The sequence below is a fragment of the Chelmon rostratus genome, chromosome 24 (genome assembly GCF_017976325.1).
Source record: "Chelmon rostratus isolate fCheRos1 chromosome 24, fCheRos1.pri, whole genome shotgun sequence".
Taxonomy (NCBI): Eukaryota; Metazoa; Chordata; class Actinopteri; order Chaetodontiformes; family Chaetodontidae; genus Chelmon; species Chelmon rostratus.
The window spans coordinates 14,637,086-14,647,431 of NC_055681.1; the positions used below are offsets into that span (position 1 = coordinate 14,637,086).

The window sequence follows — 10,346 nt, forward strand, 5'->3', positions numbered from 1 at the left end:
CTAACTGACGTTAATTTAGCACACTTCGCTAGCCAAGGAACGGTAACGTTTATGTTAGCTACAAGTAGATTTGGCAAAGTTGGTTTAAAAGAGTGGATAACCTTTTTATAGGTAATATAAGCAGTAACCAACAACTGGGCACGCATAGAAGGGATGTGATACTTGCCCCATTTGCTTCATCCTCATTCTAAATTTAAATCTGACGTTTTAGCTAGCGCATAACACTTACCTAGCTAGCTTTAAATTGCAATAAGCAGAAGTCTGTGGTTAACTTTTATTAATCACGCGGTGTTAGACAATAAAGAGCTGTGACAGTCTTTTGAGGGGCTAACTAACTTTCCTTTCCTTTCAAATAATTAAGATAACGTTAACATTAAGTATTACAAATGTATTTATTGTTGTAATATTTTATTTATATATATATTTTTTTATATTTTTTTCTCCCAATCGATTTGCTTTGCCCAGTCCTTCGTAGTCATGTAAACAACGTGTCCTATCATGTATGATGGCAAGTAATTGTAATACATCTTCCAGTATTTTAATGTTGACTTTGTCTGAGTTTTTTAGGTGAACAAAAATGGATGAGTGGGAAGAAGAGGTAAGGGTCTTGTCTTAGAGAAGTGGGTGTGGTTTCATCTAAACAAGGTCGTATATAGGATGCACACAGCCAGAAAGTCAACACCTGTTTTCAATCATCTCACTCTACAGGAAACTACTACTGCTGGTACTACCACAATAGCCAGCCACATCTTAAGTGAAGGTATTTTTTTACTACTATGTATGTAAATTATTCGCAGATAATCTGCCAACACATTGCATGCTTCAGTAGCCCGTTAACATCCATGTTTGACATGTAAAATTGATGTTCCTGCCCACTAGCATCTGCTGAAATCATCTTAGTATTAGTGGATATAAAGTGGTTCAGGCAATAAGGATGATTGTAAAACCGTATTTAAGTTATGATGTTGCATTGTTGGACATGGAACACTGTGTTTTTAAGCCCACAAGAAGACTCCTGGAGTACTGAGAGTGGTGACTTTTGAAGGGAATCACATAGAAAGAATGAACAATGACAGTCTGCTCTAGAGGATATTAATTCATAATAACTTTCTGTTTCTCTCCAGGTCATGGTGGAAAAGGTGGTGGAGAAGGATTTAAAAGCTTGTTCTCTTCAGGTGCCATTAATCTCATGTTATTTATATATAAGTAGTGAAGTGACTTTTTCCAGTGATTACATGTTTCTCAATTATCAACAAATTATCAAATAAATGTGTCATTTCATATGTAACAATATCAATTGGAAGATGTCATTTTTGCCTCTTATTAAGAATTTAAGAAAAGTTGGATGCATGGTTGCATGGGCAGTGCACTCTGATCCAGAGCACATGCCTTTACTTGCAAGTGGGCATTTAGTCCTCTTAACCATCCACTGTTACATACATAATTATTTTATACAGAAGAAGCACTGATGCTGCCTCTGCCACACAGCAGCTGTGCCTGGTAGGATGTGGTGTAGTGTGGAACTGAAGTGAAACCCCTGAGTAGGAGTACTGACGTTCCAATTTGGTCTTTATAGATGGGGACAACTGGAACAGCACAAGAGGAGAAAGAGGTGGTTTCAGAGGTAGAGGAGGCAGAGGTGAGACACGGACAGTGATTAATTCACCCACCCACCCACACAGACAGAATTTCATTTTGTTCTGCTTCATTTGTTGTAATAGTTGATAAAACACAGTAAGATTTACTTGACCGAAATCATCAATGCAGTGAAACAAAAACTCATTGGTAGTAAATGTTCAAATATGTATCAAATATGCCTTGACAATAGTCTTTCTACTTTCTTAGCAGTAATGTCTATTTCTGTGTAAATATATTGATGGAAACGAAAAAACCAAAGCCAATATCCTTGTATGTTGGCCAATAAAGCCAATTCTGTTTGTGGCTGATGTATCGGCCACCAGGATAATCCTGTCCAATAATGCAACAAGATGCAACTTGGTCCTGAGTTGAGTTGGTTTTTTTTTCAATGACTCCCCTCACTGCCTCTCCCCTCCATTCTGTGATGCTGCCTGTGTTTGCACGAGGACAGGGCTGATCTTAGACAGAATTATCAAACCATTATCTCGTCATCATTTCGTCATCATCTCTTAAAGGATATTAAAAAGTAACCAGCATAATATTGTCACTGGCTTCCATGCAGCTTTCGACTGTTCCGTTTTTTCACATGTTGATGATGTTGAATGTGATACCCCAGGATAAACAAAGGCAAACTCGTCTACTGTCAATGGAAAAGAAGTCAAGTGGGTACTTTTAGTGGGGGGGGGGGGGGGATCTGAAGAGCAATTATTATATTGTATTAGCAGATTAAGTCAGAGTTAGTTGGAAGATTTATAATAAAATTGACTGGTTTGAACTGCGTTCATCCTAACCTTGTGTATGTTTATTCTGTCAGGGCGGGGCAGAGGATTTGACACAATGGAACGCCGTGAATTCAATGGTAATGTTTTGATTCTGAGAGGAGGAATGAGGTCTATTCTCAGTGCTACTGATTTATACATACCTACAGATCATTGGTTGAATATATATGAACTGCCTTGATTTTACAGGAAATGACAATGGAGAACCTGAAAATAGTAGGTTTTCCTTTTTCTTTCATTTTCTTCACACAAAATTTCCACAAAGGAAATGTTTTATCTTCTGTATGTGAGTCTTTGTATTTTAATACTGTATATTCTGAATAGGGTTTAGGGGACGAAGCCTAAGAGGAAGAGGCAGCAGAGGAGGAGGTGGTTTCAGACCAGGTATTTCTTGATTCAGTCCTGTTATCATACAGCAGGACAGCTTTTTGCTTGATGATGTAGGTTTTCAAAGAAATGTATTGCTATTTAATAATATGTTGAAGATGGTGACATGGGTGGGAAAGGAGACATTGGAAGACGTAAATGAGCAATCATTTAACACTTTTTTTTTAACACATTAATATAATGTTAGTAAATGTCGTGTGTGTCTTTTGTTGTAGGCGATTGTGGAAAAGATGACATCTCTGCTCAATGTTAGTATATTATATAAAATAGCTTTTTAATAATTAACTGAATGATTTCAGCCATACAGTTGGGATTAAAACAATGTTCACTGATCTGACTGACATTTGGGTCTGATACAGGGGAAGATAAAGAAAATAAAGAAGCAAGAGACGGTGACAGTAAGTTAACGAACTGTTCAATGTAAAAAAAAAAAAAAAGTAAGTAGTCTTACAGTATGAGCAAACTGCATCAGAACAAATTTCTGTTCCAACCTGCAGAACCAAGGGTCACATATGTTCCCCCAACCCTCCCCGAAGATGAAGACACCATTTTTGCCCACTATGAGACAGGCATCAACTTTGACAAGTATGATGACATCATGGTGGACGTCAGTGGAACCAATCCACCGCAGGCAATTATGGTAAGAAATAATTTCCAACCCTGCTTCCAAAAAAATTGGGATGCTGTGTAAAATGTAAATAGAAACAGAATGTAATCACTTGCAAAGCATTGAAACCACATATTTACTTGAAAATAGCACAAAGACAGCATATCAAATGTTGAAACCTCATTCTAAATTCCTCATTTAGAATTTGATGCCAGCAACACCTTTCAAATAAGTTGGGACATGGGCAAAAAAAAAGAGTCTGGAACAGTTGTGAAATGCTGAGAGAAAACACTTGGTGGAACATCTCACAATTAAGTTAACAGCCAACAGGTTAGCAACGTGATAGGGTATGAAAAGAGCCTCTGAAGTGTAAAGATGGGTAGGGGCTCACCACTCTGTGACAGAGTGCTGGCAAATAGTCCAATTTAAGAATAATGTTTGAAAAGTAATCAAAAATATATAAATAATGTCATTAAAAGATTCAGTTCACTTCAAAAAAACCTTCTCTGTGAATACAGAGCAAGTTGAAACTCCACCATGCAAAGAGGAACAGTATATAAACCAGATCTAGAAATGCTGCCACTTTCTCTGGTCCCGAGTTCATTTCAGATGGACTGAAGCGAACTCTAAAACTGTCCTTTGGTCTGACAAGTCAACATTTGCAATTCTTTGTGGAAATCATGGCTGCCACATCCTAAAGAGGAGAAGGACCATCTGTCTTGTTATCAGCCCACAGCTCAAAAGCCAGCATCTGTGATGGTATGGGGGGTGCATTAGTGCACATGGCACGTGGCAAGACAATGCCAAACCACATTCAACAGCTTGGCTCTGTAGTAAAAGAATCCGGGTGCTGAAGTGGCCTGCTCGCATTCCTGACGTGTCACCCATTGAAAATGTTGTATTATGAAATGTAAAATATGACAGAGGAGACTCCAAACTGTTGATCAGCTGAAATCATACATGAGACAAGAGTGGGAAACCATTCCACATTTCACTGACAGCAGTTAGGCTTACAGAGTGTTGTTAAAAGAAGAGGTGATGCAACACATCGGTGTTTGACCCAGACCCAACCTTTTTTAAATGTTAGATTCTAAATGAGGATATAATTTTCAAAAATAAGAAAATTTCTCAGTTTCAACATTTGAGGTGTTGTCTGTGTGCTATTTTCAATTAAATATGTAGCTTCAGTGCAAATCATCACATTCTGTTTCGATTTAAATTTTTGTGCCCCAACTTTTTTGGAAACGGTTGTAATTCATGAATTGGTTGATAAACAGTTACTGGTTACATTGTCTTTTATATTTGAATATTTGCTGCTTTTCTGTTTGTAGTAGCTGGTTTGTAAGACAAGCAGTCAAAGAGGCTGTGCTAAGTGGTGATGGATGGCTATTTTACAGATCATAGAATTGATTAATTGATTAAACAAATCTAAATAGAAATAATTGTTATTTGCAGCCCTGTTTATAAGTGGCCTGCGTGTCTACGCATACAGTAAGGTTTTCAATAGTTGCAATGCAAATAGAAATTTAGTCAAATAAAACCATTCAGAATTTCGATATGAAACGAATGCGTTTTTTCCCATGATGCATCCGACCCTGAATGCCTCGACTGACCAATCAGGAGTCAGTCTAAGTATTCCCCAGAGTAGGAACTGCCCACAGTTCAAACATTATTGATCTTGTTTGATTACATGTGTGGCTGTAGCTGCAGTTGAGATGGTTGTTTAAACATGTCCGTGTTGTCTGCCTTGATGGTGTTTCTTTCTCTTGTTAGTAAGTAAGTAAGTAAGTTGAAGGTGGTTTAATTTCTGTACCCGAATGCTTATTGCACCCACTGCGGTGTCCATAGCCGTTTGATTTATTGTTGCTCATTTTTGTGTTATCTGAGCTTTGTCCTGTTTTGTGGTTAATTGTAATAAGGCTTTACTGAGAAACGCACTTGTTGAGATGAAACTGGATGTTGCTTATTGGCTCTATAATAACATTTATAAATTTAATCATTTATATGTTGACACATTTTGCTTTCAACTGTTGTTCATTTTAATTAGCCATTGCAAACAAAATGAAAAAAAAAATCATTATTTTTATCTGTACAAGTGAGTTTAGTGTCTGGACAAGTAAAAGGTAATTTTGTGCCTCGTAAAATTAATGTCAAGCGTTGCCTGTGTTGTAGCTGAAGGTGTTAGAATTTGCCTGAAAAGCTGCCACCTCACTGGGATTTCTCTAACAATAAGATTGGAGACTGATGAGCTGATGCCCATGTGTAACTATCATAATTAGGGTGCAATTCAACTCTTTTTCTTTCAGACTTTTGATGAGGCAGCATTGTGTGAGTCCCTGAGAAAAAACATCAACAAGTCTGGTTACACGAAGCCGACCCCTGTGCAGAAGCATGGCATCCCAATCATTGCTGCTGGCAGAGATCTCATGGCCTGTGCCCAGACTGGATCTGGTAAAACGGTGAGATAAGAGCGAATAAACAGCTGACCTGTGAGTTTGCTTGTGGCCAAGAAGTTTACATGTATAAATGTACCTTTTCCCCTCCAGGCTGCATTCTTGCTCCCTATTCTGCAGCAACTGATGGCGGATGGTGTGGCAGCCAGCTCCTTCAGTGAGCTCCAGGAGCCTGAAGTCATCATCGTTGCCCCAACCAGGGAGCTCATCAACCAGATTTACCTGGAGGCCCGAAAGTTCGCCTTTGGGTATGTTTAAATTAAGGGTGGGTGATCGCTGGAAGTTGATCATCAAGCGGCATCAATAGGGTCTATTTGAAGCCTTCTATTTATCATGTGGCATTATTTATAATTTATTTAACTAATCTTAACATTGTATACTAAGTAATAAAATTAAGAAATGAAAAAATATCATGAACTGTTTATTTATTGGCAGGTAAACATGTGTAACATATTCCACCCTCTCTCTCTCTTTTAAAGAAACATCTTAAACCATTGAAGTGTGCTCTTTGTTACTGGGAGAGGTTTAGAGCTTAACAAATATAGCTTTCCTGTGGAATAAAATACATAAGATTTTTTAAAATAAAAATGAGAATTAAAGCTAAATGTGCACAATTCACCAAGTTAAGAACAATTTTATATTCTGAGGCAACAAAACTCCATTCCAATAGACAGAAGAAATATCAACTAAACTTTAGTTATAATAAAAATTGCAGGAAGAAACGCTATAGCCAAAATATTGTTTCAAGTCAGTCAGCCCTTAATTTGTCTTTGCATTTAACATAGCACGGTCAATAAAGTGCACATTAATGCAGAGAGAGGAGATAGGGGTCAGTATGATTCATGCCTCTAAAAGCTTCTGGCATATTTTTCTTCATAAATATAAGTATCTCTGCATGTTTGGTGGCCATTAATCATCTAGAAACAGGTTGAATACACCCTACAAATGAGAAGATGCCGTGTGTGAAGTTGTACATTCTCTTGGCTTCTTGTCTCGGTTTCCTCTCACTGTTGTAGGACATGTGTGCGTCCAGTAGTGGTTTATGGCGGAGTCAGCACTGGACACCAAATAAGAGAAATCTCGAGGGGATGCAGTGTGCTGTGTGGAACACCAGGGCGAATGCTGGATATGATTGGAAGAGGAAAGGTAGTCTAGATTTCAGTCACTTCACATTTACGTCAGAGTTATACAGTCTTGATTTTGAAGGCTTCAGTGTGTGATGAAATGGTATGTGTTCTCTAGGTTGGGCTGAGTAAGCTGCGGTATTTTGTGCTTGATGAGGCTGACCGGATGTTGGACATGGGTTTTGAGCCTGACATGCGCCGCTTGGTGGGCTCTCCAGGAATGCCATCCAAAAATAACCGTCAGACTCTGATGTTCAGTGCCACCTACCCTGAGGACATCCAGAGGTCTGCCCCTTGATCAAACCACAGCTTCTACTGTTGAAATGTGAGGTTGGCATATATAGATATGGAAGCATGTGTTTTCACAGGCTGGCGGCTGACTTCCTCAAGACCGACTATTTGTTCTTGGCTGTGGGTGTGGTGGGTGGAGCCTGCAGTGATGTGGAGCAGACATTTGTCCAAGTCACCAAGTTCTCCAAGAGGGAGCAGCTCCTTGACCTCCTCAAGACAACTGGTAATGTTGTTGCCCCAAGTCAAGTTACTCTGTTACTACTACATTGCCTTGTGTAGCTTTTAAACACAAAACAGTTTGCAGCTCTTGCAGGACTGAATGATACGTTCCAGCTTGACATGTAATAATTTAACTTGTCCACTGTGGAACATGAGCATGAGCTTATTTTACAGCGTTGGTTTTGATGACTGATGCTGGTTGCAGGAAAGGAGCGCACCATGGTGTTTGTCGAGACCAAGAGACAAGCTGATTTTATTGCTACTTATTTGTGCCAGGAAAAGGTTCCAACTACCAGCATTCATGGGTAAGTGATAAGTCAAGGAAACTAAATTTGATCTCAGTTTTAATGCAGATAGTAACGTGTTGTGCTGTCTGGCAGTGACCGGGAGCAGCGGGAGCGAGAGCAGGCTCTGGCAGACTTCCGCTCTGGCAAATGTCCGGTCCTGGTGGCAACCTCAGTAGCTGCCCGTGGTTTGGATATTCCAGATGTACAGCATGTGGTGAACTTTGACCTCCCCAACAACATTGATGAGTATGTCCATCGTATTGGGAGAACTGGCCGTTGTGGTAACATTGGGAGGGCGGTGTCTTTCTATGATCCTGACGCTGATGGCCAGTTGGCTCGCTCCCTGGTTACAGTCCTGTCCAAGGTGAGAGAGCTGTCTGCTCCAGAAAGACATGGATAGCACAGTATATATAATCATTCATACTGAGCCTTTTATTTCACTAATTGGAATATTCTTGCTCAGTCTGCACATACTTATGAGTCTGAGTTATCCCCCCTGAGAAAACATTCTATTTTCATTGCCATGTAAAGTGCAGGAATTGTGAATCACTAGGAAGGTCATAAAGCACAGTCAGTGTTGACCTTCATTGTTTCCTTGTTGACTGGGATTGGCAGGCCCAGCAGGAAGTGCCCTCATGGTTAGAGGAGTCTGCATTCAGCAGCCATGATACCATGGGCTTCAATCCCCCCAGGAAGAACTTTGCCTCCTCAGATTCCAGGAAGGTAACTCCATTGACTTTTCTGTATTATAGTCGCTTGTGTTTGTATGACTCCATGCTGTCGACAACTGTGGCCAGAGGCATTATGTTTTTGGTTGTCCAGTGGTCCGTCCCATTCTTGCAAACGTGATATTTCAGGAATACCTTGAGGGTATTCCTCTAATTTGACACACATGTTCACTTGGAAACTGCATATAGTGATAACTTCCATTAAGACAAAAAAAAAAAAAAAAAACTAAATAAATTCCTTCAAGGTCCTCAATACATATTGTTTTAGTCCATGTTTTTGTCTCACTATGTCCTCAGGGTCCACAGGGAGGATTTTCCCAAGACAACGGTGTGAAAACCCAGCCGACTGCTCAGGCTGCAGCAGATGATGAAGAATGGGAATAGTGGAAATATCAGAGCAGCGCAGCCACACTGCTTTGGCCTGAGTTATTCTCTTTTCAGAAGTTCAGTTTGTTGGAATTTTATCCCAGTGTTCTTGTTTGAAGGGAAAAATAGTTTGTCTTAGGCCGAACAAAGTTACAAATGCCAAGTGAGATGTTAAATGGGGGAAACCAGGTCTTTAGTTGGATGTTACAACTTAATCAGTCTACACTGAGTGACATATTGTTGAAAGTTTTATTTTTTTAATCATTATTTGCACGATTTATAAGGAATATGTCTGACCAAAAGTCAGAACTTAAGAAGACATTTTCTAACTTTAATTTGTTTTCCACAAGATAAAAGATTGCCAATAAATAACTGTTGGCCAATGTAAAACCTACATTTATTGTCAAGTGTTTAATGTAATGTTCAGTACTTGATTAATGGATTTCCAAAACATCAATATTATTAATTCAACCTTATTGAAGTCTGTCAGAGACACGTGCACAAGTAGAGGTGATGGTGCTGTTGAATGTTGCCCTTCAGGACCTTTGGGAATAAAGCACTGACAGGTGAATAGAGTGGTCCAAGGGGAATGATTTGGTATGACAGATGATTTCATTGTATTGTCTTCATACATACAAGCAAAAATCTCTGATCTAAATCTTTAGATCTGAAAGTGGTGTAAGCAGGGACTTGTCAATGACTAATAACTAAATACTTTTATTCAAGTACTATATTTGAGCACAATTTTGAGGTACTTTGTGAGTAATTCTGTTTACTGTCAATTAATACTTTTACTCCACTACATTTCAGAGGGAAATTGCAACAGTATGTGTATGCTGTTGTGTAGCTTTTACTTTAATGATCTCAGTAATCCAATGTGTCATCAAAAAGCGGTGTTGTGTTCCAGGCAAGCCCGTTGACAGGGGGGGACAACCGGGTATGTTGTCCCGGGCCTCAGGACCATAGGGGCCCCTGAATGACCTTTAATTTATTTTACTTTACATTCACATAATTCTTTTTAATTAAATCATTGCCTGATGAATTAAATATTATTTTCTACTCAACATATGCTTAAAAACTTTAACATATTTATATATTTTCCTTTTTTTGCACAACACCCCTACCCCCCGTCTTAGCAGAGAATGGTTTGACCCTGCCCTGGTGCACTTAAGGAGGGAGGGGAGGGGGGTGCTGGGGGGGCCCTATGATGGTCTCTTGTCCCCGGGCCCCAGCAAGTCTGTTGACAGCCCTGCTCCTAATTATTTAGTTACATTGTCTTTCCATTTAAATGTGCACATTCTACCGATATTTTCCTCAGGTTCATAGTTTAAAGTAAGGGTTTGTGTTTTGTGTAGGTTTAGTTTATATCCTGAATACAGGCCAAACTGTTTGAGTAAAGTTAGTAATTTAGGTAGGCTCACGTCGGGAGTTGTGAGTGTCACCAAAATGTCGTCGGCGTACAGACAG

At 39.3% G+C, this 10,346-nt stretch overlaps 1 protein-coding gene across 1 annotated transcript; it reads left to right on the forward strand.

Moving 5' to 3' along the window:
• The first annotated feature begins 577 nt into the window (after window positions 1-577).
• On the forward strand, window positions 578-8,897 carry ddx4 (DEAD (Asp-Glu-Ala-Asp) box polypeptide 4). Its single transcript, XM_041966017.1, is given in 20 exon segments — window positions 578-598; window positions 709-763; window positions 1,003-1,045; window positions 1,123-1,175; window positions 1,577-1,633; window positions 2,453-2,497; window positions 2,607-2,633; window positions 2,742-2,801; window positions 3,020-3,052; window positions 3,164-3,202; window positions 3,302-3,444; window positions 5,718-5,870; window positions 5,958-6,112; window positions 6,881-7,010; window positions 7,107-7,273; window positions 7,357-7,507; window positions 7,709-7,803; window positions 7,879-8,149; window positions 8,401-8,508; window positions 8,820-8,897. Coding segments are annotated over 20 exon segments (1,884 nt in total).
• The last annotated feature ends 1,449 nt before the right edge of the window (window positions 8,898-10,346 follow it).